General features: G+C 39.6%; 2 protein-coding genes across 5 annotated transcripts in view; both read right to left on the bottom strand.

Annotated features, from left to right (window-relative positions):
- The window catches only part of TJP2 (tight junction protein 2), an 85,197-nt gene extending 78,212 nt beyond the window's left edge, over nucleotides 1-6,985 (bottom strand). For 2 of the 3 annotated variants that reach the window (XM_058168673.1, XM_058168676.1), the window contains exon 1: nucleotides 6,810-6,985. The gene's annotated coding sequence lies outside the window, so the exon portion shown is untranslated. Of the gene's footprint in view, nucleotides 1-983; nucleotides 1,003-6,809 lie in introns of those variants that run through there. The other variant, XM_058168675.1, reaches the window with a different exon arrangement.
- Nucleotides 6,986-11,762: 4,777 nt separating this feature from the next.
- FXN (frataxin) lies at nucleotides 11,763-25,071 on the bottom strand. 2 transcript variants are annotated; one of them, XR_009153765.1, is made up of 6 exons: nucleotides 24,859-25,071; nucleotides 22,482-22,579; nucleotides 17,596-17,716; nucleotides 16,286-16,383; nucleotides 14,592-14,806; nucleotides 11,763-12,116 (listed from the first exon to the last, which is right to left on the bottom strand). XR_009153765.1 is itself a non-coding variant. In XM_058171954.1 (5 exons), the coding sequence occupies exons 1-5, from the start codon at nucleotides 24,988-24,990 to the stop codon at nucleotides 14,650-14,652; spliced, it is 606 nt and encodes a 201-aa protein (XP_058027937.1). In that variant the 5' UTR covers nucleotides 24,991-25,071; the 3' UTR covers nucleotides 14,492-14,649. The 2 variants fall into 2 exon arrangements, 1 of the variants encoding a protein (XP_058027937.1); XM_058171954.1 differs by lacking the exon at nucleotides 11,763-12,116 and having other exon boundaries at nucleotides 14,492-14,806.
- Between the last annotated feature and the right edge of the window lie 937 nt (nucleotides 25,072-26,008).

Here is a 26,008-nt window from a genome sequence, read left to right as displayed (position 1 = left end):
TGGGCAGGTGCATGTGTGTCTGTACGAGAGAGAAAGTGTGTGTGAGATACATTACAAAATCTGAAAGCTTAAAGGAGAGGCCATTACAATGAAATAGTTCTCTGAACTCTGAATTATATCACTGTGTTTATATCAGGATAAATAGGATGCACAGTGGGAAAGAATAGTTCTGAAATAGTGAAAGCACCATTTAAATTCACAAATCTAACTTCCAAACATCTCTGCAAAATAATTTAAGAAATTAGAAACAAAAAAAATAGGTAACACAATAAAGGTTATTTGTGAACGAGTTTTTGTTCCAAAAAACCATCTGTTTTTTTTCAATATTTAACGTCTGTTCTTTTATAGGCCAAATTAGTTCTTTTCATAATTTTTAATTATCAGAATATTTCAGAGAAATAGAATGGAATACAGAGACCACATGAGGCGTAAGAATTTCATATCTGTGGGGAACCCCAATCAAGTTTTATCAATACTATTTTAATCAAAGAAAGGTAAATTCATTATTTTCAGATGTTTCAGATTTCAATTTTCCTCAGATCTAGCCAGCATAAGACTTCCGAAGACTGCAATCAAAAATATTTGGAGGACACCTCTGCCATAGTCATTACAGTATTCTGTCTCTCAGTGTGTCTCTTTCCTCATTTTCCAGTCCATTTAATGACCACTCAACTAATATCAGAGACTTCATTATATGAGGAACCAAGCTAGAACCTAGTCCTAGGAGTCTGTAAGTTCTATTCCTGCCTTAGATGAAAGTCGGATAGGTGGCTTTGGGCCAGTCACTCTTCTCTCAGCCCAATTTACCTCACAGTATTGTTGTAAGGAAAACAGAAGGAAGCAGGAGTATTAGATATGCTTGCTGCTTTTAGTTATTAAAATAATATAAAGGTGGCATTTTAAAAAATGAGCAGTCCCAGCAAAAATATAGTCCCAAATAAATGCAAGAAATTTGCAACGTATAAAAGGAGTTGTTAACCCACCTGATCAGAAAGGTGATTACTAGTTTGTTTACATTCGTCTGATCAGAGTTCACTCATTAGAACGTCAGCAAATCCTATTCATGGTTTCTGAGTAGAAAAGGCATTCACAACATTATTTTTCCAAACAAATCATTGATTAATCTTTCAGAAATCTCAACAACCTTCATCATTAACCCATCAAGAACAATTATTTCAAAATTAGTATTGTATCACCAAAGTTTTTGGGACATCAGTGGGGTTCACACATAGTTCCAATGACCCCATTATAATAAAAATGTGTTGTTTTGCAGGGTATTTATTTGAATACAGACCTGGAGGCAAGGATATGAGTAATGGGAATCTTTATGTAAGTTGAGTTCTTGCATGCATTCTCTTATAAGTCCCATCTGTGCACATCCTTTCATGTATTTATTATTTATTAATTTTGTACGTATTCTGCTCTTCATATTATGAATTCTATTTCAAGAATCTGAAGTTTACTTCACATGTTCAGAAGAAACATGGACTTTGATCAAATTTCAATTTTTCTATATATGTAGCATCTTCAAAAATTTTCAGCAAGTTTCTGAAATATATTCTGAAATATATTTTCTCCCAATTAAGCAGTATTTATTTTTATTTTTTTTATTTGCATTTATATCCCGCCCTTCTCCGAAGACTCAGGGCGGCTTACACTATGTCAGGCAATAGTCTTCATCCATTTGTATACTATATACAAAGTCAACTTATTGCCCCCCAACAATTTGGGTCCTCATTTTACCTACCTTATAAAGGATGGAAGGCTGAGTCAACCTTGGGCCTGGTGGGACTTGAACCTGCAATATTGCAGACAGTTGCTGTTAATAACAGGCTGCATTAGCCTGTTGAGCCACCAGAGGGATGGTGAACCTTTTGGGCTTGGCATGTCAAAAAGTGGGAAAATGCCTATCTTGACTCTGCTGCCATGTCATATCACACCCCTGAATAAAAGAGAAACACTTCTCTATTTCCACCCACTCCCCCACCTCGCCCATCTAGCCCAACCCTGAACGGTGGCACTCAGCGGCCTAAATAGAGGCCCAGGCCTCAATTCCAATCCTAGCGCCACGGCTGCCACTCAAAAAGGCCAATTCATGTTGTTCTAAAAACTGCTCAAAAGCATAATCCTGTTCTCACACAATTTTGGGAGGCTCTGGAGGCCATGTGGGTTGCACAGCCCTCTCATATAACTTCTGGAAACTGCAGGAAAGCACATCCCATTCTTGCATGGCCTCCACAACCTTCAAAAACTGCACAAGAACAAGGCATGGTTCTGAGGATAATTGTTGGATACTGGTGAATATTGGTGCAAAACATTATGATATGTCATTTTCTGACCATGAATGCATAGGTTCATCATCACTGATCTAATATGTCATTATTTCAGAAGAAAGTGAACTGCTGTTTTGGCTTGAGAATATTTACCTTCACATAACATTTCACCTACAGTAGTTTGATATGGTCAGAGAAAGATAGAATTGGAAAAAGAGGTTATACAGTTCCACCCTTTGATCAATGCAGGATATGTAGAGCAAAGGTTTTAAAACTTTTTCAGGCATCAGAATCTATTACTGGTAGTTAAAATAAATCCCAGAACTCTTCACCAAAAGACAAAGCTGGGGTGAAATCCAGCAGGTTCTGACAGGTTCTGGAAAAACCTGTAGCGGAAATTTTGAGTAGTTCAGAGAACCAGCAAATACCACCTCTGACTGGTCCCAGAGTGGGGTGGGAATGGGGATTTTGCAGTATCCTTCCCCTGGAGTGTGGTTGGAATGGAGATTTTGTAGTATCCTTCCCTGCCACACCCACCAAGCTATGCCCACAGAAACGGTAGTAAAAAAAACTGAATTTTACCACTGAGACAAAGATATGGTTGAGTGAATTTTCTCATTCCCCCTTTAGTCTCTTTAGAATCCCATGAACTTCTTGCAGATCCTTGTAGCTGAGAAACCCTGTGCTAGAATGCCTCTGATGGATGATCATATATGCTGTCTGAAGACCTCCAGAGAAAGTTTGGGGAAAAAAAGATCATATGGAGGAGGAGAAGGTGGAGGAGGAGAAGTATTTTAATTTTATGTCACAATATCCCTTGTGTGAAACAATCTGTGCAGCTCCACTTTTGAAGAATTATGGGTTACTTGAATATAATACCATGTACAAGTCTATAATCCCATTAATCTTATTAAAGTTACTCCTTATCCTGCATCCACTTTTAGCATCAGTGTTCCTTGATCCATCTTGTGCTTATTGCAAATTCTAATTTTGCATAAATTAGAGGCTTCACTAACTAATTTTGGAGAGAAAGTATACAATCAGACACCATGGTTAGTAGGAAGCAACATGGAACAGTCAGAAGCAATGTAATTTGTACTCTATTTTACCTCCTTTTCCACAGTTACAGTAGGTCACCTTATACAGTATTAACTCAGAGCCCAAGCCAAAATTGTTGAGCTTATCCGGGTAATCCAATATTGTTATTTGGATCTATCTCTACATGTAATATAAAACCTTAGCCTTAGACGCACAATGTTAATGTATTTTCCTAACATTTGATTTCACTATTGTAAGAGGAAGTTACAAGTTAGAAACAAATTCATTTCTAATTACTGTAGGTATAGTTTATCACTAATCCATTTAAGATATTAGGACAGGATTATAAACTATAACAATACACTATAAAATGAGATCCTTCAAAATAAATTAGAAATGTAACTGCATAAAGCTGAACAAGATCCATGCCTAAAATCAAACAAAATAAAATGCAGCCTTGCAATATATTTTATAATTTTATTCTGAAACATGGCAACTTTGAGTTTTGAACCCACAGCTCCCTTTAAAGGCTTCTATTAGAATTCTTTTGCCTGCATGTTTATTTTGACTGTCCTTAAAAAGTATGTGCACAATTAACAAACATGAAAGGTAACATGAAAAACCACTATACGTTTAAGAAATGTATATGGCTGCCCAACTCACACTAGAAAGAAACTAGTAACAAATTTTTAGTATGTACAGAGTACGGAAGATGACCCTTATGTATGTATATGTATAGACATATACAGGATTAGTCACCTAGGCCAGGGATCTGCAAACTTGGCTCTTTTAAGACTTGTGGACTTCAAGTTTTGCTGGCTGAGGAACTCTGGGAGTTGAAGTCCACAAGTCTTAAAAGAGCCAAGTTTGCAGACCCCTGACCTAGGCAATAGGGGCTGAAGTATACCTCCATACATCACTGAACTATAAGGAGGAGGAAGAGGTTCAGAACATTCATACGTGAATTCTGTTATTATAGCCAATCTGAATACAATAGTTTTAACCTTCTTCTGGAGTTGATTTTCTTGTCTGGTCTACCTAATAGAAGTGACTTAGTAAAAGTTGGAGTCAAAGCCGGAGAAGGAGAAGAATGGAAAGCAAGCAAAGATGGATTTCAGCAGTTTTAGGTAGATAAAGAAATGCAATTCCAGGTTAATCCAAGATCGCTAAATAACCGATACAGCATAGAAATAGCTTATAAAAAAATATGGCACAATATGGAATCCATCCTAGTATGGTAGATACAGAAGAAAATCCAAAGGCACCAAAAAAAGATGACCTAGGTTGCATAAATCATGATAGGATACAACTGAAGTCCTTGATTAATTGGTTAGGAACTTTATTACAGAAGCAACATTCCTAGCTATAACTTAGGATAAGTATTGTCACACCACCACCAGCAATACTACTATAGACAGAAGATTTTTCTAGCATTCCAAGATTAACTATTAGTTCCTATAGTAATTCATTACTATACATTGTTCTGAAATGGGAGAGAGAAAAGTTGAAGCTGTTTGTATATCTTCGTTGAATGCTGTTTAAAGAATTATCTGGTAGAAAGAGTCAATCTTACAGAGAAACTAATGTTTTTGTGCACTACCAATAAAGAAAAAAAATGACCCAGTGCACAAGGCAGCTCTTGTGTGCTGTGTTTTGTTTGATCAATCATGACAACTCATGACTCTGCCATTGTTAACTGTTTGCATTTTTACTCCAATACTGGTTAAACATTATTTTTGTGTGTATTGTAACACAACTAAGTTTCTCAAGAGAAATACTAATCAATAAAATGATTACATATAAAATATGTTCAAATTAAGTTAAACATGACTGGTGACCAATTTGATCTGAATGCTATTTATACAACTGAGAAGCAATTTATTGCAATTACAATATAGTATTCTAATATAATATTGTTTGTGTTTTGACACATCATGTTATTAAGGGCTTACATGTTCCTTGTGTTGGATGACAAATCTTTTACATTATTCAGACTAAAGCATTGTCATCACAGCAACTACTGTATTACATATGGTTTTCTAAAAAGTTTTTGAAGAGCAAGATATCAAATGTAAGGTATTTAAACAACCAATTTAATTAATAAACTAGAAAGACTCTGCCTTAGGCTTTGCACAGCCCAAAATTGCTTTTTTAAAAAAGGAAAAACTAGGATGTTTCAGAAAAAAACAATGGGAATTCCGTATACCCACTTGTAACCAAGTCGGGTGTTGATTTTGTTTACTTTGTGAAATACACTGGACCTTTTACTCTGTCAGCCTTTTAAGAAATACAGGAAATGATTTCTCTGAAACCCAGGCATTTCAAAGTACTTACTGTGGTACCCGATGTGCCATTTCAAGCATGGCTGGTATTCAGAGATATATAAATATATTTTCCTGTGTACAATTTCCTCAGGATAAGAAAAGTTCCCATGACTCTATTCAACTTAATTCTTCTGCAAACAAACGGTGAGTCACCACAGGCCTAACTCAAGCGCTTACCGACCATCATCACCTTCCTGCCCGAAAGCGCTTGAATTGGAAAACAGAAACATGTAGGCCCATAATCCTGTATATTAAGAAACCTCGATCATGCAGATTAAAACTTTTCTCTCTTAACTGGGTAAAACCCGGGAGCAAAGGAGGAAAAACAGCGCCCCTTCCGCCTGGGAAATATCCAGTCCGCCATCCTGCAAAAAGCATAACCAGAGGGAAACCACCACCCACCACCACCACCCAAGCGCCTGGAGGGAAAAGCGGCTGGAAGGCAACGAGCGATCCTCGAAGGTATAAACTCTGGCGTAACCCATGCGGATTCCTATTTATTAACTCTTTCCTGGGATTCGTCATATAGTCGGAACAGTTGTTTTTTATTCAGACGACGCCAAGCCGGGGGGGGGGGGGATATCCACCCGGTTCTCTCTCCTCGATTCGTCCCCCTTCGAAGTTGAACTCCGGGGGTCAAACCGACAAAACATCCCGTGGCAAACAACCCCGGAGAGATCCTTTCGAAAAACGACGACCAAAACAACCTGATTCAGTCTTTCTGTGCCTTCCAACACTCGACTGTTTGCGAATAGCAACCTCGCGGGCATGACCGAGTTGTGTGTCGTCGTCCCCCCACGACCCCTCCCACAAGCCGAGCGTTGTGGCTTTGCCACCTTTGGGTGTAGGTTGGGAGGACAGTATGGTGGGGAAAGGGGCGCGTCGGGCACTTCCCATCCAGGCTCACAAATTAGGTTTATATTAAGGGCGCTGCGCCTCGAGCCCCGCGCGCTCGCCTGCACGTCGGAAAGCGCTTAGAACGCGAGTCTGGAATTCTCCCCACCCGGCGCGCCAGCCCGCCCGCGCGCTCACCCCAACTCCGCCGTTTTGCTCGTCTACACCTTCAATTAAGAGATTAAAAGGGCGACTTTAAAAAAAAAAAAGGAAGAAAACGCGGCACACGCCCACATTCCCAACAGGTAAGAGAAGGGAAAAAGCAAAGCAAAACAATTACCTGGAGTAGAAAATAATTCGTTTGGAAAACCGCCCGGCCCTTGGAAGACGGAAAGTGGAACAGCCCCTGGAGATATATAACCGCGGTTTAAGCAAAAACTGCGCCTCTCAATGCCCGTCTGGGGTGCAAGCTGCCCGGGAGAAGGGAGGGCAGTCCCTGTTCTGTAAGCCTTTCCTGACTCACCCATTTCCTGTTTCGAGAGGAGGCAGGAAAACCAACCTAGGAGGCGGCTTTTTCTCAAGGGCGCGGCCGCTGGGTCGCCGCAAACAGGTAAGCGCGCTCCCGCTGCTCGCCTCCCTCCCTCCTGAAAGGAAAGGATGAGGCACCGGCTGGAAGAGCTTGGGAGGCACCTGCCCGGAGAAAGAAGCGCCGCTGTCTCCTCGCTTGGCTTAGCCTTCGCCTCCGCCACCCAACCATAATTGCCGTTCAGCCAAACAATAAAGAGAGAGAGAGAGAAGGGAGAGGACTGGCCTGCTCAAAGGACGTGATTAGACGTCGAGGCGGCGCCCTTCGATCCGGACTCCAGAGGAGAAGTTGGAGATCCCGGACGTCGCAATTCGCGCCCTCAGACCCAACAGAGGATTTGTTATTCTGAGGGCGAGACGTCGAAATGGGACTACAAAACCCAGAGGCTGCAGTGCGCAATTCGCGCCCTCAGACCCAATCGGGGGTTTGTTATTTCGAGAGCGAGGCGTCGAAATGGGACTACAAAGCCCAGAAGCTGGAGTTACCCAACTACACCGCCAAGTGTGCTAATAATGTAACCGGGCTCCGGCTTGGTCACCCATTCGGAGATTGGGATCCATCCTCGGGCTAGGTGGTCCCTGCAATGAACCTCAAAGCACCTGATCCTATTCTAGGCGTTGGCTTCGTCTGCACTCCTGGGCTTTCAGCCCTTTTGTTCTCAGTCGAGGTTTCTGGATTACGTCCCGCAGAAGTGCGGGCACGCGTGTCCTTGAACACGTGAAGCCTAGTTTCACGTAGTTTAGGGACAGCCGGGGAACCGTTACGGGAAAATGTAACCCAAAGTGCAGTCCGAGTAACACCCAGCATTTCAACGCTGGCCAGCAAGTAAGTTCAGTTCCCCTCCGTGGTCTTGACTAGAACAGGAAATACCGGTTCAAAGCAAAACTCTGATAAACGCAAGGAAGTCGAGTCAGTGGTGACACTGGGGCATTCGTCATTGTGCGGCTTTCGTTTGGCTTCAGCCCCAGATCGCAGTTGAAACTCCCTTGTGAAGGGATTGAGCAAGTTTGAGAGGGACTTCCAAGACTGGATATTCACTTCCAAGACAGGTTCAGCCTGACAATGGGTGATTTTAGGGTGATCAAGTTTGGATTGCAAAGATCCAGGTGATCCCTGAATAACAGCTAAGGTGGTAAAGTGTAACTGCGTAATCTCATCAAGAAAGCTAATAATACTTCGTTACCCATTACTTTTGTGATAAGTTGGCTGTACAGGTAGAACAAGCTGAATAAAATGCAAAGGTATTGTATGAGCCTAGATTCTGGATGTCCTAGATGTCATATACTGTATTTCATCTCAGTACACTTACTGGCTGACTTTGCTTTATAACACTGTAGCTCTGGGGAAATAATGAATGTGAAGATCTGGGATAACCTCATACCATATTTCCATAACTTTCTGAGCAAAAGATTCTGATATGATACACCTGCTTGATGATACATCAAGATACAAGCAAATTATATTTTGAGTTAGTGTGTCTGAATAGTCTAAGTGACAGTGGTCTCTTTCTATTGACAGCCCTTGACTTAATAATAATAATAATAATAATAATAATAATAATATTTTAATTTTTATACCGCCCTTCTCCCGAAGGACTCAGGGCGGTGAACAGGCAAAATAAAAACAACAATCAAATACATACAGAATAAAATATAATTTAAAAACTTACTTAAATTAGCCCAATCTAAAAATACTTTTAAAATCCCAAAACCTAATTTAAAAATTTAAAACCCTAAAACAACTAAAATTCTATGCCAGTCCCGCACGGATAAATAAATAGGTCTTAAGCTCGCGGCGAAAGGTCCGAAGGTCCGGAAGTTAGCGAAGTCCAGGGGGAAGCTCGTTCCATAGGGTAGAAGCCCCCACAGAGAAGGCCCTTCCCCTGGGGGCTACCAGCCGACATTGCTTGGCTGAAGGCACCCTAAGGAGTCCCTCTCTGTGAGAGCGCACGGGTCGGTGGGAGGCAAGCGGTGGCAGTAGGCGGTCCTGTAAGTAACCCAGTCCTAAGCCATGGAGTGCTTTAAAGGTGGTAACCAACACCTTGTAGTGCACCCAGAAGACCACAGGCAGCTAGTGCAGTCTGCGCAGGATTGGTGTTATATGGGAGGTCCGACCAGCTCCCTCTATCACCCGCGCAGCTGCATTCTGAACCAGCTGGAGCCTCCGGGTACTCTTCAAGGGGAGCCCCATGTAGAGAGCATTGCAGTAATCCAAGCGAGAGGTAACAAGAGCATGAGTGACCATGCATAGGGCATCCCAGTCAAGGAAGGGGCGCAACTGGTGGATCAGGCGGACCTGATAAAAAGTTCTCCTGGAGACGGTCGTCAGGTGATCTTCAAAAGACAACCGCCCATCCAGGAGAATGCCCAAGTTGCGCACCCTCTCCGTCGGGGCCAATGACTCGCCCCCAACAGTTAGTCGCGGCTGCAGCTGACTGTACTGGGGTGCCAGCATCCACAGCCACTCTGTCTTGGAGGGATTGAGCTTGAGCCTGTTCCTCCCCATCCAGACCCGTACGGCTTCCAGACATCGGGACAGTACTTCGACAGCTTCGTTGGGGTGGCCTGGGGTGGAAAAGTACAGCTGCATATCATCAGCATACAGTTGGTATCTCACCCCAAAGCCACTGATGATCTCACCCAGCGGCTTCATATAGATGTTGAACAGGAGAGGCGAGAGAATCGACCCCTGCGGCACCCCACACGTGAGGCGCCTCGGGGTCGATCTCTGCCCCCCTGCCAACACCATCTGCAACCAGTCAGAGAGATAGGAGGAGAACCACCGATAAACAGTGCCTCCCACTCCCAAACTCCCCAGCCGTACAGCAGGATACCATGGTCGATGGTATCGAAAGCTGCTGAGAGGTCTAATAGGACCAGGGCAGAGGAATAACCCCTGTCCCTGGCCCTCCAGAGATCATCAACCAATGCGACCAAAGCTGTCTCCGTACTGTATCGGGACTGAAAGCCGGACTCGAACGGGTCTAGATAGACAGTTTCATCCAGGTATTGGGGTAATTGACGTGCCACCACACACTCTACAACCTTCGCCACAAAGTGAAGGTTGGAGACCGGACGATAATTTCCTAAAACAGCTGGGTCCAGGGAAGGCTTCTTGAGGAGGCAGCAGGGAAAACCCCTTCCAACAAAGAAGCATTAATAATCCCCCGGAGCCAGCCTCGTGTCACCTCCTGCGTGGCCAGCACCAGCCAGGAGGGGCACAGGTCCAGTAAACGTGGTGGCATTCAACCTCCCCAACAACCTGTCCATGTCCTCAGGAGTCACAGGATCAAATTCATCCCAAACAGTCTCAACAAGACGAGTCTCCGACCTCTCACCTGAATCTACCCAATTTTGATCCAACCCATCCAACTTAACGGTTGTAAATGGTTTTACAACCGTTTGGAATTACAATGGCCTCAGAATGGGTGGTTTATACCCTGTAAAGTACTTCTGGCCATTGTAAAATGTCACACATACACCCTACATGGTCATGTGACTGCACTTTGAACTTTTATTTTTTAATCAAATTTAGAAATGACCCATTTTCCTGAGAGTCTTGGCAAGTGGCTTACCTTTCTAACTGGTTACAATGTCCCAGCCACGTGGTCATGATTTGTGACTTTTTTGCTGGTTTCCAGCAAACTACATTCAGAAGAATGGGTTTACTTGTGATTTGCTTAATGATGGTCACAAAAAAAGACAAAAGAGGTCCTGTCGTGTTGGTGCCTCAATTTAAGACTACAGTAGCTTACAACCATTTCCAGTTCCACTTGTGGACTACATATAATTCAAATGAGTTTACATAATACACTATGGAAAATGTCCAGTATAAGTACATAGTATGAACCCCATCACTGTGTACTCTTGATGTATCTAATCACACCCAAATCTTCCAAAGATTGTATTGACTTTTATTAGTCCCCAATTATTCCTCACAAAATTATCAGCAAAGCAAATGTTTTGAGAGCAAGGTGCAGTTCAATCCATTTCATGCCATTTAACTTTGATCTACTTGATGCAGTCACATACATGAAAATTCAGTTGTGACCCCTAATGGGGTCTGAATTTGATGTGTTTAGGCGATACAAGATACAGTAGTATTCCTTACAGCTTCCCTCTCTTAAATCTGTCAAAAGGCAAGCAGCTAATAATGAGCCTGCCTAAGCAATCATACAGTTGTGCAATATTGGGATCACCTATATTTCTTAGGATTCAACCTGTTTAGTCAGGATTTCTAATTGCTTTGTAGAACTACAATAATGTTCAGACCTCCATCCCTCATTTTTGAATGTTCCCCAGTTCCATTAATACTGTGAGTGATTCTAAACATCTGAGAGATCTTAGATGAACCAGGTCCACAAAGGTCACAAATAAAAAACTTTGTGTTTGCTTTTCTTTATGGGTTTTATGAAAACGTTCTTTCATGTGCTCACCTAGAATATCTGGATACATTGGAGAACAAAAGAACACTGCAATTATAACATCAGTTATATCAATCAGAATCAATTAAGATTTTGTTTCCTTTTTCCTTTTAAGTTAATTTCCTTGGGATAGACTTCCTGTCATTGTGCTAGCTCAATGCTCCCATTTTGATACAAGAAGCTGTACTAAGGGGTATCTATACAGAAATATTCACCATCACCATTAATTTGATCTGAGAATACCACAATTTTTTGAAATTACAGATCAAAAAGATTATTGATGTCAAATACCAATGATCGAAACCCATTTATATTCTTTTTAATAGCAATTTCATTTTTATTTGAATGACTCATTTGTGAGGCAAAAAATGGGGTTTTTTGTTACCTGGAATCAAGAACAATTGTGAAAATCTCCTTTATATTGTCAAGAAGATAGAACATTATGGACCAAACCTTCATCCCAGTCGGAGGTACAGAACTATAGATTTTTTTAACAGTTGGTCAGCATTCATGGCCCCTGAGAATGATGACACCCTTAATGAGGCCTTTTGAGTTTTTCCCCATCCATTTTATTTTCTGCAAATCTTGAGGCTCCTTTCAATTCCCAGCAGCTTCCCTCATGTTACCCATGTTCAGATCTAAAACGTATAAGTGCTCAATGTCAGAAAGGATATTTAACATGTCTAACATTTGAAAAAATGCAGAATTCCAGAGGTTAGATGCATTGTAGCACGTTTGTCACAAGTAAATAAGAGATCCTATCGTATTGTTCAACGATGTATTCTTTACAACGAATGGCGGCAGGAGGAGGAACTTACCTTTTACTGTTGAACTCTGCCTTGTTCAGAGTATGGTAAATCTTATAAGGCAAGCACGAACATGAATCAAATCTAAGCAAATATTTTTAAAAGGTAAATTTAAGAAGAAATGTGTTGAAGAACTAAACTCAGGGGTTACAAAATTGGTTTAAAAAAGGCATCTTATTGAAATAGTTTTGAAGTATTTACTTTTATTAAAATAATTAAATTCTAAGGAGGGGGGAATGACCCAAATTTCTCTTGGCTTCTCTTTTCTCCACAACACAAAACTTGTATTAACATGGAAAGCCATTCAAATGCTGCTACTAATGGAAAAATGACTTTTTATATAGTTTACTACCACTTTTAGCTCATTGTTGGAGGACATTGTGATTTGAGGGCACTTGAGCTACAGAAACTAAGTCCCAGTTAAGAGAAAAAAATCCACAATACATGAATCTTCTTTGCTACATCCAAAGCTTGGAAGCAATTCTCATGAGACAGAAAACAAATCAAGGCTAATAGATGAATAAACACCAGATATTGTGGAATTCAGTCTTGTCAGCACCTAAGTAAGAATACTTTAGTGCAGGGGTCCCCAACCTTTCGGACCTCAGGGACCACTAAATTCATAATTTTAAATCCCCGTGGACCACTAATATGCTTAATGACCAGCTGGGTGGGTGTGGCTAGGTAGTCATGTGACTGGATGGCCATGACCAACTTGATGTCACTCACGTCGAAGGGCACCTCACCAGCCTCTACTCACCCCTCCCCTCCTACCCACTCCTCCCCTGCCTGGCCGGGCTCCTTAGGGGCCCAACAGGAAGCAGTTGTTGGAGGTACGCAGCCACCATGAGAAAGAGTTAGCAAAACAGTTGGCTCAGTTCAAATTGGATCCGACCGAGAAGGAGGCTCAGCAGAAGCACCTCACTGAGGACTAGGAGCATAGGCTTTCCAAGCAGAGGGAAAACCTGCAGGAGTGCAAGGCCAGGTACCGGTGCCTGGAGGCTCAGCGGGCTGAGATGGTCAGCCAGTTCCAGGCCATGATGCAGTCCCACTAGAACAAGGCTCTTCGGCTCTTCACCACCACCAGCACTTCCCTCCAACCTTCATCCAAAGCCCCACATCAGGAGGCTGAAGCAGACCCCAACCCACACAAAAAGACCCTGAATGGGAAGACTCTCTGCAGCAACAGAACCGTTCATTGCATGTATTCAGTCCAGGGGCAATAGTTTGAGGACCCCTGATTTAGTGCAATATAAAAAATGCAAATAATTTTTCTGGGGACCACCAACATTTTCTCATGGACCACCAGTTGGTGACCGCTGCTTTAGTGGGAAGTGGAGGCTTCCCAAACCAAGAACACCTTGGGCCTCCTTTGTTTACACCAGTAGGGAAGGCCACGTGTTAACAATGTGTCTCTGTGAGAGGAACATATAAATAAGGTTTCAGGAAACCTAGTCCCTGACTTTTGGTGTTATTTGGTCCTCAGAAAATTATTAGAGGTCAATCCAAGGTTGGGACTGAAGTTCCCTATATCTGAGCTAGAGAATAAGATCTCACAGAGTTACAGATTCTCTAAATCTGTAATTTAGGACAATGGATTGAGAATAGCTTTTGAAGTAGCCATGACAGTCTTCCAAAATATGCTTAAAAAACAATTTTTCAACTGCTTTGCGTAGACCTAGTTTCTTCACCCATCTCAAAATCTAATGTTACATTTAATTAAGGAGAATGTTGCACTTAATCCCACTTTTTCTATGCAGTTCACTTATTAGTTTAATAATTTCCACTCCTTATTTCAAAGTTAAACATAAATTCAGGTTTTCTAATTATATACATGAAATAGGTAGGCTTAGTATTTCAATTAGTCTATTTCTGATTTTTTTAAAAATCCCACTAATTAGATTCACTTTTATAGGAATTATTGGAGTACTTCACACAAAGGCTACTTAGAAATTATTGTATACAGTCGCATTCTATGGTGGGACATAGTATGTTATATTGGACATGCCACTTGATTATGGCAATTCCCCTGAATATTGCCATTATTATAAAAGTTATTGATAGTGGAGTACATATATAGCAAAAGTATCCACTTTGGCTGGCAACTCTTATGCAAATATCGCACTTCTACAATTGGATACAATCTTGCAGAAATATTTCACCCTCATGCTTGCAACACAAGAAAAAGAAGAAAAACATGTAGTGTGTGTGTGTATATATATATATATTCCATTAGTGCTTAATAAAACAGATTTGAACAATATTTTGAGAATTTAAATTTGAACAATCATATTAAAACTAGTATACCATGAGGAAGAAAGAACTGGGTCAAAGTCCAAAGTCTTTGGATTCTTATAGACAGATATCAAGAATTAGGCTCTCCACCAGCGTGTGTTAAAGTTGATAAATTCAGTTCAATTGCTAATGCAAGTGAAAGTTCCCTTGACAATAGATCATGAAGAGAAATGCCATCATGAGAATAAATCCAATTTTTCCCAGTCCAGTCATAACGCTTTGGTCCACTGTGAAAAATTAAGACGTGAGAGAGACAAAATGTAAACATTTACAAAATATAATGGAGCATGCATAAATAAAAGCATTGGTTCACACTAATTCATAAAACTCATACATAACCTTGCTTAAAATGGGAGAATATTCTATAGCCGTGGTGACGCAGTGGTTAAAGTACAGTATTGCAGGCTATTTGCTGATCACTGGCTGCCTGCAATTTGGCAGTTCAAATCTGACCAGGCTCAAGGCTGACTCAGCCTTCCATCCTTCCGAGGTGGGTAAAATGAGGACCCAGATTGTTGGGGGCAATATGCTGACTCTGTAAACCGCTTAGAGAGGGCTGTAAAGCACTGTGAAGCAGCATATAAGTCAAAATGCTATTGCTGTATTATTTGAATAGGAGAAACTAAAAGAAAGGAAACCTGAAAAATTCTTAATTATACAGTTCAAATTCATCATATTCCTTTGGAAATATATGAATTTCACCATTTATTATACTCATGGCACACATCTCATCCTTCCTTGCTTTACAACTGGTGTATCTCTCTCTAGCATAATCAAATTAAAATTTACTACTTAGTCCAAACTGGCAATTGACAGTTTGAATAAGACCTGCAGCAATACTCAAGTTTGAATATCTGGTTAACAAGACCTCTGCAGAAATTTTAGTTTTTTCACTCATTTTGTAATAAGAACTTTAAAAGTTAGGTAAAGACTTGTGTTTATCTCTCCCCAATTTTTCTAAGGTGCTTAATGTTTTTTAAGCTACAGACGTATTTCTTTTAGTTACCTTTTATCAAAAATTAGTATGTAATCTAATGTATGGATAGCTTGAATCCACTTGCTGGGTTACTTTTACATGTACTTAACTGGTAACTACTTGTAAAAATAATCATCAGCAAGTTTTACATACATACAAATGCTCTCTTTTATGCACAATTGATACATAAACATACACTGTTAAGTCCAGTAGGACATCCTTATGAAAAAGAATGTAACTAAGGCATTCTTCTATCTAGAGAACAGTAATTGACCGTTTCTGACACTCTCTTATTATTTGGATGTTGTGTGCTTACAAAAGAAATAATGCATTCAGGTACCTTCAGTATTTTATTTATTAATAGATTTTATAGACTCAAAGGATGGTTTATGTACTTCTTCCACAATCAAACAATATCCAATTAATAGTCTTTCAACTAAGACAAAAGCATTCGTAGATAGTAGTAGCTGACTTCATCTGGGCTTGGGAGCTTTGAAGTCTCAAGTTAGTTTATAGGTGATTGGCAGCCAGACAATTCTAGGTGTTGTCTAAATTTCTAAAACGGAAATTTTGTTAGATGGCATCAAAGTCTAGAATCTGGACAATCTTGGAAATGCCATACTATTGATTTAGAAATTTCAGAATAATATCTAATAAATGAATTGTGCATTATGGTGTTTTAGTTCAACTATAAATTTTCAAATCATTATAACCTATAAATTAAACTCACCTGATTGGAGAAGAGAGCCATATCTGTTTATTTGGTGTCTGTTTATTGATTACGTAAGTTCCCATGTTTCCACCGAGTTTCACTGTTAGTACTCCATTCTTTAGAATAAAAAGGAAAAAAAAAGACCTTTGAATTAACATTATTGTGCAAGAGATTTTTCAAAAATTAAGTAGAGGCTACTTTTACTACAGTTAAAAGAATCACTCATGTTGCTGTTAAATGAGTACATTTCAACCAAATTAAACTATTTGCTTCATTTAATTCTCTCTTTGCTTTTGTTACCCTGTTCTCTATCAATTAACTTCCAGGAATTTTAGAAAAATAAACACTGGTTCTAAGTCACACATACTGTAAATGCACTCACATCTGCCCAATAGCAAACCATAAAATGGCATCTCACTTGTTACATTTTTTCTCCATCTATGCCACCTTCTGGTTTCACAACAAAACACAGTCCATTCAGTAAAAATCATGATCAGACTACAAGAGAAAAATAAGTGCCTCCAGATGACAGCCTCCTATTTTTAATGTCCACCGTGCAATTATTATTTTTTTCTTTTCACTGCTTAACAGGTTTTTCTGCAGTTAGAAAATGGGGGGAAATATGCAACTGTTGCAGAAGGAAAACAATATTGTCTGGACCCTGCCTCCCTACCCCCAATAATGTGTTTGAGAATTAAACTGGTAATACCTAGGCAATATGACGGGGAAAGAGAGAAGAAATGTGCACATACCCAGGTACACACTCTTATTAGTCACACTTTCCCCAAAAATGTTAATCCAGAACCATAGCTGAACTGGAAAAAAATGCAAATTCTGAACTGTGACAAGGGCAAATATTTTCACTGGCAAATTCTTTGATATATAGAATCATGAAGATCATGTAGGAGGAACTATATGAAGCTACGGTTTAAATTCAACTTTAACACTAAAGGCATCTTAAGGAAACAACGTTAAGGAATGACACAGTCTGCCTACATAGCATTGTACCAAGTTTCCAAATGATGCAACAAATTTGAAGAATGTGCATTTGTTCACTTATGTAGGCCTTTTCAATTCAACTCAGGCATTGGGCTTCAACTTGCTTGATTCCAAGTAAGCATGGCTTTTAGAAATACGCTCGTCTATGATATACCTGAGGGCTCCATGAAGAAGGCTGAGCAGTGATTTTACTGCCCTTGAGGAACAGTGCCTCTGATAATAACTTCAGAATTAATTAATAACATATAAAGGGTTTTTAAATGTTCTATCTACAAAAAAGTTAAAATTTACAAAATAATAATAATAATAAAAAAACAATAGCATTATACCCCAAAGGAGACATCGTAATCTTTAGAAGTAAATGGCTTGTCTGCCAAATCCTCAAAGAAATCTGTTAACGATTCCAGTGTTTCTTCAGCAAGTTTTTCATACTTGGTTTCATCTAACGAGCTGTAAAAGTCATGTGAATAAAGAGTTGCTCAAATTTACTTACTGAAAACAAGAGGGAGAGATTATAAACATTCAGAGGAAAAAAAATCAGACTACTTGAAGATATTTGTGCTGGAAGCATTTAATAGATTTTATTAATAAAGAATGGGGGAAAGTTTATTATAGACCATGAAGAGAGAAATCAGCTGAGATTTAATTCTAGACAGGTCATTAAGTCATTTCTATTCATTTAATTTAAGCAACCATCTGATATAAGAATTCTTAGCCTATTACTTCTCAACATTTGGATATGATACAAATATAGTATATCAGATAGTAGCAATTACTCCTCTATGAGATAAACCACTAAATATATTTCAGAACTTCTAGAAACAACAAATGGAACTTTGGATATATTGCCAAATTCCTTTTCTATCAGGAATGGAAAGTATCCTTAGCCTGGTTGTTCTTTCACTATCCCTGCAGGAGAAACTATTAATTTTCTTTCCTAGCTGATAAGGAAATAAATAATTTCAATAAAGAACTGTGTCCTAGCTCAGGGGTCTCCAACCTTGGTAACTTTAAGCCTGGAGGACTTCAATTCCCGGAATTCCCCAGCCAGCTTGGAATTCTGGGAGTTGAAGTCTTCCAGGCTTAAAGATGCCAAGGTTGAAGACCCCTGTCCTAGCTAGTTAAGCGAGTATCTTCAGTACTACTGAAACAGAATAACCATTTGGAAGGACATCTGTCAAAAATGTTCTGGATGAGACTTGTAAATTAAGCCTGCATTGTCTCATGTAAGAATAAAATAAGAACAAGTTGCTTAATATTAATTTGTATCCCGCCTTTATTATTTTTACAAATAACTCAAAGAGACAAACATATTAGCTCCTCCTCCTATTTCCTCCACAACAACAACCCTGTGAGGTGGATTGGGCTAAGAGAGAGTGACCGGCCCAAAGTGACCCAATTGGCTTTCATGCCTAAAGTGGGACTCGAATTCATAATCTCCTGGTTGGGAGCCTAGTGCTTTAACTACTAGACCTAACTGGCTCAATGGATCAGAAATGCTGCTAAATTAGTGATATTCCTAATGTTTCAATGCAACATTATATGCAACAATTAAGGCAACAGTTAAGGATATCTCCAGCAGGTAAACTGTAAATAAACAATAACTGACTTAACTTGAAGCAGAAGAGAGAAAAGAAAGGGTAACATTTAGCAAGGAACTCCTATAGACCAGAGTACAGGACTAAAAAAAAAAATCTAGGAAGATGCTCTCTTCTGCCATCTAGAGGTTACAAAAAAGTTATTTGGTCCTGCCTGTGAGATAAATGTTAGATGCAGCTCAGCTAAAAATATCAATGCCATGAGAACGTGTGGTTTACTACACTAAATTAATGAGGACGTGCTTTCAATTAAGGATTCCTTAACTCCAACATTCCCCAGCTTATGGTCCCTCAATATGGCAGGTTTTTTCCCCGAATGCCATCACTCTGTTTAACGACTAATTCCCACAACACTGTCAAATAATTTACTAAGACTGTATTACCATTATTCTTCTCTTCCTTATCTATCTCTTTCCACTTATTACTATAACCATGTTGCTTGTATCTTTCAATTTATATTGTTTTTATTTGTTTCCTAGTACAATTTGATAGCTATTAGTAACCTTGACTATCACTAAGTGTTGCATCTTTTTATTCTTGATGAATGTATTTTATTCTCCTTATGTACACTGAGAGCATATACACCAAAGACAAATACCTTGTGTGGCCAATCACAATTGGCCAATAAAGAATTCTATTCTATTCTATTCTATTCTATTCTATTCTATATTTTGGGGGGGATAGATGAGGAAGGTTGTCAGGCAGTTACACCAACAGTGTATTCTTCCAGGAGGGTCACCCAAGCTGTGAAGGACATCATATTACTCCTGTATTTAATCAAATAAACCACAAGGGCAGAGAAAATATGAGGGGTCCTTGATGCTCTCTTAGCTTGGTTGTTTTCTTGCAGAAGTTTCATTACCCAAACAAGGTAATATCAGTGCTTTATCTTACAGAGCAGATGAAGTGAATGCTGGATGATAGCCCCATTAGGTCAGATGGCGCTAGACATGCTATGGGTCTTCCAGAGTAGAAAGAGTATTTATGACATACGCTGATTAAATCCTATGGAATGTCTATTGACTGATGTTTTCATGCAGAGAAAAGAAAATCCAAAACTATAATGGCAGAAATGCAGTGGAACACAAAGCGTTGTAAGAAGTACTAATATGGAAAAGCTCAACACAATGAAAAATGAAATGAACTCTCTACAAACTGACATCTTGGGTATCGATGAACTGAAACAGAGTGAAATTGGTCATTTCCAGTCAGAAAATCATACTGTTTACTTCTCAAAACATGAAAAATCAAAAGAACTCTGTTGTTTTCAGGAAGGTTATAGCAAAGACAGTATTTTGGTACAATGCAGGTAATGATCAAATAACATAAGTTAGATTTTGCAGATAACCCTTTAATGAGCTATGATACTTATCCAGATCTGTGATCCTGGTCTTGAGGAAAAAGAGAAATGAATTTTATGGTCAAGTTTGATCAGAAATCAATAGAAGAGGCAAGCAAGATGTGCTGTTTTTGATTGGGAACTGGAAAGATAATGTTACAAATATTAAGGAGGAAAACGTAATTGAACTACAGAAGTAGGAAACAAAAATGAGACAGGAGAATGAATGGTCAGTTTCTGCCAATCCAATTTCTTCATTGCTAACACTATCCTTATCACCAGGTGGAGCGACAGAGAAACCAAACTGACCGTATTATTGATGTAAGGAAATGGAAGAGTTCACTTAAAACAGCAAAGACATGGTGAGGGGCTGATTGTGGAACGGATCACAAACTGCTAGTGTGCAACCTCCAAGTTAGGTTAAAGTGGAAAAACAAAACCAGTTTCCACTATATAATCTTGACAATATACTAAAGGAAAACTACAAAATCCTGAGCCTCATTTACAAGGAGCCAAAGGGGCAGTGGAATTAAATCAAAGAAACTGTTTAGGATGAATGTGAAAATATATTGCCCAAGACCAAGAAACAGAAGAAACCAACTGGATGAGAAGAGAGATGGTAAAAATTGCCTATAAGATAAGCTGAAGCTAAGAAAGGTAAAGGAACTGGGCAAAGAATTTCACAGAGCTCTTAGAAGAGACAAGGAGAAGCATTACCATAGCATTACCATTATAAAGACACTAAAATGGAAACAGACACAGAAAATTTTTCCAAAAAATTTCCAAACTCAAAAGGATATTCCAACCTCAAACCTAGTATGCTAAAGGATGTCAAGAAACAGCAACTTATTCAAAGCAGATTAAACAAAGACGAGAGTATACTAAAATACTGCATAGTAAGTATATCAATATCCAAGATACCTTAGAAGATATGTACTCATGTTTGTAAGAACTGCTAGTACTGGAAGTTAAATCAGCATTCCAGTCATAACCAAGACAGAATAAAAGAATCAAGAGAGGTTCTAACCAAATTTTGCAAGCAAATCTGGAACAACACAGTTGTCAATAATCTGAAAGAATTGAATTTACTTATCAATATCAAAGAATAGAGATTTCACAGATTATGCAAACTATTACACAACATCCTTTAATTTCACATCTTAGTAAAATAATGCTTAGGGTCATCCAAAACAGATTAGAGCCATAGGCGCAAAGGGAAAATACCACAAGTTCAAATTGGTTTTAAAAAAGGCCAAGGAATAAGTGACATTATTGCATCTGTATGCTGGATAATTGAAAAAGTCAAAGAATGCCAAAAAAAAAGGTCAATTTGCACTTTATTGGCTATAGAAATGCCTTGAATTATGCTGATCATGTCAAGCCAGGGAACGTCCATATTTGTCCATAAAACTGGACAAAATATTAATAACTTCTGATATACTGATGATTTATTTTGAAAGATATAAATGATTTGAAAGCTGTAGTAATTATAGTAAAAAAGCAGGAAAATGGAATTAAGAGTAAATATAATGATCAAACCATAATTGGTACAGTAAAAAGCCTTTGAAATGATAATAAAGACACTGAAGTGCTGGTGGATTCTGTTTTTAGGACTGACTATCAACAGTGAACAAGCAGCAGTCAACAAAGATGCCATATCATTTGGTAGGGTAGCAACAATATGTTGAAAAATATATTTGGATGCTAAAATATGTCCATATCTACAAGCATTAGAATGATGAAGAGAGTAGTCTTCCCTCTGACATTCTATGAATGTGAAAATTGCATTTTGAAGCAGCAAATTAGGAAGCGCATTGACACTCTGGTGAAGAAGATTCTTGCAAATACTATGAATAGTCAGAAAAATGAACAGTAGACCACAGAACCAATCAATCCAGAGTTCTCACTTGAGGTACATGTGACCAGGCTCAACTATCATATTTTAGACAAATTACATGAAGATCCAGCTCTCTTGAGAAGTTCATAATGCTGAAAAAAAGAAGGGTGGACTATCAGTAGCAAGTTGGCGGAACTGAATTACAACAGTCACTAATTCACTACTGACAAACTTAAAAGGCCGGATAGACAACAGACAATTTTTGACAAAGTTTGTCTATGTGGTTGCTAAGACCTGCTTGATGAAACTTAATCACAATGGGCACTAGCTTTGGTTAATGCTAGCTCTGAGTGCCAGATATCAAGTTCTGTCTTGCTCACTAATTTAGCCTTTGGGGAAAAAACATAACACAACACATTATTAATTGTGCATAGGACATACCTTTTGTCTATGAGAGTTCCTGTTCTTCTTTCAAATATAAGTTGAATACTCTTGATTCTGTTTGTCAGAACATGGTCTAGAAAGTGCACATGAACATCCTGTAAAAAAAAGTTTCAACTTAAACAAGCTTTTGCCAAAATAGTGACCTATAAATGGGTTATTATATATTAAAGGGATTGCAGCCTTTACTCCTGGGAATGAATGTGACTTGGAGAAGGGCAGGAAGATCACTTTGCTTTGTCCACCAACTAAAACATTAGTATTATTGAAATGCTCCACTCATAGGAGGACATTCATTGAACTATTGTTTCTTTTATATAACTCTAAATATGTTAAGATTGAAATACAAGCTGGGAAACTGATATAAATTCCTAAGAATGAAAAAATAAAGGTACAACCTCTCAGACAATATAAAAGCAAACTAATCATACGGATATATATTCAGTAGTAAGTATCATTCTATGCAATGCCATTTGGGTTTTAAGCACAAGTTAGAGGACTCAATAGACTATTTTTTTTCCTAGTGCAAACTATGATTAAGTGCAAGGAATAAAAATGCATAGGTTGCAGAGAATACAAAAGCATTTCTTGAAATCTGTAGAGTCTGTTGCGTTCACACATCATTCAAAACCTCCCTCTGGATTGGCAATATATTACTACAGAGGTACATCTCTAGTTTCTCAGGTAGCCACACCATCCCTTACCTGTTTCAACTTTCCAGCTGGGGAGAATTCAACAGCCTTTAGAAAGGCATCAAATCTGGCCTCCAAGAGCTTTAACACCCCTTCACCCCCTCCCACCCCCAATCTATGCATTGCCTGGATGAAGGTGGTGAACAATTATACAGCCTTTTTATTATGTCAGACTATCCGTGGCCTCCATACCAATTTACGGAGAACGAGTTCCAACACTGGAAGTTTTTAAGAAGATGTTGGATAACCATTTGTCTGAAGTGGTGTAGGGTTTCCTGCCTAAGCAAGGGGTTGGACTATAAGACCTCCAAGAGCCCTTCCAACTAAACTAAACTAAACTAAACTAAACTAAACTAAACTAAACTAAACTAAACTAAACTAAACTAAACTAAACTATACACTATACCAAGGGTCTCCAACCTTGGTAACTTTAAGCCTGGAGGGCTTCAACTCCCAGAATTCCCTAGCCAGCTTTGCTGGCTGGGGGATTCTGGGAGTTGAAGTCCACCATGCTTAAAGTTGCCAAGGTTGGAGACCCCTGCACTATATTATACTAATACTATAACTACTATACCATACATATAACTATACCATACCATACCTATAACATACTATACTATACTCTATACTATACACTATACCAGGGGTAGTCAACCTTTTTATACCTACCGCCCACTTTTGTATCTCTGTTAGTATCTCTGTTAGTAGTAAAATTTTCTAACCACCCACCAGTTCCACAGAAATGCACCATGTATCGTCGTCTGCGCCTGCCACTTGCACATTGTGGATTGGGTTTGGTGGGGGGCGCCAGTTACCAGCTCTGCTTGTCTGTTACTGCTGGGTGGTGTGGGGGGAGATGCGCGAGCTATTCTGGGACGAGGCTCTTTTTTGTGTGGTCGCACTATAGCGCCATTTAGTTTCACTTACGTAACACAAACTAAACTTATGCGCAGGCGATACAAATAGTATATTTTCAGAAATTTAAATTGTCATGGGGAATTTTATGAAAACCTAATGGAAATATTTTTAAATAATGCTATGAACATTTTTTAAAAAGTCAGTTAAATTAAAAAAAAGGAAAGTGCTTTAGTATCAGACAAAACCCCTACCGCCCACCATGAAAGCTGGAACGTCCACTAGTGGGCAGTAGGAACCAGGTTGACTACCACTGCACTATACTATACTAATACTATAACTATACTATACTATATCATACCTATAACTATACCATACCTGTACCTGTACCTGTACCTGTACTATCCTGTACTATCCTATCCTATCCATTATATACTAATTCTAATTCTAATTCCTATTCTATTCTAAAATCAGGGCAGTCGATCCTTGGCAACATTAACAACTGTGGACTTCAACTCCCAGAATTCCCCACCGCAGCCAAGCCAGGAGTTGAAGTCCACAAGCCTTAAAAGTAGCCGAGATTGGGCAGCCCTGGCTAAGAAATACAGCGGGCTGCTCGAAGGAAGGGAGGACAAGGCTCTGCGGCTGCCCTTCCGAGACCTTGGGCGGATCAGAGCAGGGCGACGCCCACCTCGCCGAAATGGCGGGAAATAAAGTTCAAATCCTCGGCCAAGATCTGCTCCCTCCTTGCCCCCCACCCGCCCCCCAAAAAGGCAAGTCCTGGTGGCCTCCCTCCCTCCCTTCCGCCCTCGCAAGCCAAGCACGCTCACCGGCTGGCTGAGAAAGAAGGAAGAAGCGGCGGCCGCCGGGGCCTCTTTCCTCCGGCCCGCGCCGTTGCTTAGACGGCGGACCCCGAGCAACAGTCCCGCGGAGAAGACGCAGGCTCTCCCCCGGCTCCACATGTTGCCAGGCCGCCGCTCGGGAACAGGCCTGCCTCTGGCCGCCGCGGGCCCTTCCGCGAACCACAGAGAACGGCGGCTGTGAAAGCTGGCGAAGGCCCGCGGCTGCCCTCTGGCGGTGCCTGAGAAAAATCTCAGGAGAAGGATCTGAGGTGCTTTGGCGTTGGTCTTTTCCAAGTGGGATTTAAAAAAAAAAAGAAAGAAAACGTTTTGGATTTTTTTTATATATTAAAAAGACAAGAAACTAACAACTTCGTTGCTGGTATCCTTATGATTTATATTGATATTGTTTGTTTCCTAGTATGATTTGATTGCTTTTTTGTACCCTATGACTATCTTTAAGTGTTGTACCTTATGATTCTTCACAAATGTATCTTATAAGTTTATGAACACAGAGAGCATATGTACCAAAGACAAATTTCTTGTGTGTCCAATCACACTTGGCCAATAAAAAATGCTATTCTATTCTATTCTATTCTATTCTATAGAATTTCTAGGAAGGAAGAATGTTCTTTCTGCACCAACTCAGTAAGCTCAAACTGCCCAAGGAGCTGCTGTTCAGTTCTACAGAGGAATTATTGAGTCTGTCATTTGCACCTCTTTAACTGTCTGGTTTAGTTCTGTAACCCAACAAGAAAGACACAGACTTTAGGGGATAATTAGAACTGCAGAAAAAATAATTGCTACCAACCTGCCTTCCACTGAGGACCTGTATACTGCACGAATCAAGAAGAGGGCCGTGAAAATATTTACAGATCCCTTACATCCTGGACATAAACTGTTTCAACTCCTATCCTCAAAACGACACTATAGAGCACTGCACACCAGAAGAACTAGACACAAGAACAGTTTTTTTCCCAAAGGCCATCACTCTGCTAAACAAATAATTCCCTCAACACTGTCAAACTATTTACTAAATCTGCACTACTATTAATCTTCTCATCATTCCCATCACCAATCTCTTTCCACTTATGACTGTATGACTGTAACTTTGTTGCTGGCAATCCTTATGATTTATATT

The sequence above is a fragment of the Ahaetulla prasina genome, chromosome 2, assembly GCF_028640845.1.
Source record: "Ahaetulla prasina isolate Xishuangbanna chromosome 2, ASM2864084v1, whole genome shotgun sequence".
Classification (NCBI taxonomy): domain Eukaryota; kingdom Metazoa; phylum Chordata; class Lepidosauria; order Squamata; family Colubridae; genus Ahaetulla; species Ahaetulla prasina.
Note: the sequence above shows the minus strand (reverse complement) of the source record. Positions and strands in the feature narration are given on the sequence as shown.

Bases quoted from the DNA above. Each gene is read 5' to 3' on its own strand.
- FXN (XM_058171954.1), bottom strand. From the start codon at position 24,990: ATGTGGAGCCGGGGGAGAGCCTGCGTCTTCTCCGCGGGACTGTTGCTC. The intron at 17,717-22,481 runs GTATGTCCTATG...TGACTTTTACAG, and splicing joins GGAACTCTCATAGACAAAAG to CTCGTTAGATGAAACCAAGT. The intron at 16,384-17,595 runs GTATAATGCTAT...TTTATTCTAAAG, and splicing joins ATTACGATGTCTCCTTTGGG to AATGGAGTACTAACAGTGAA.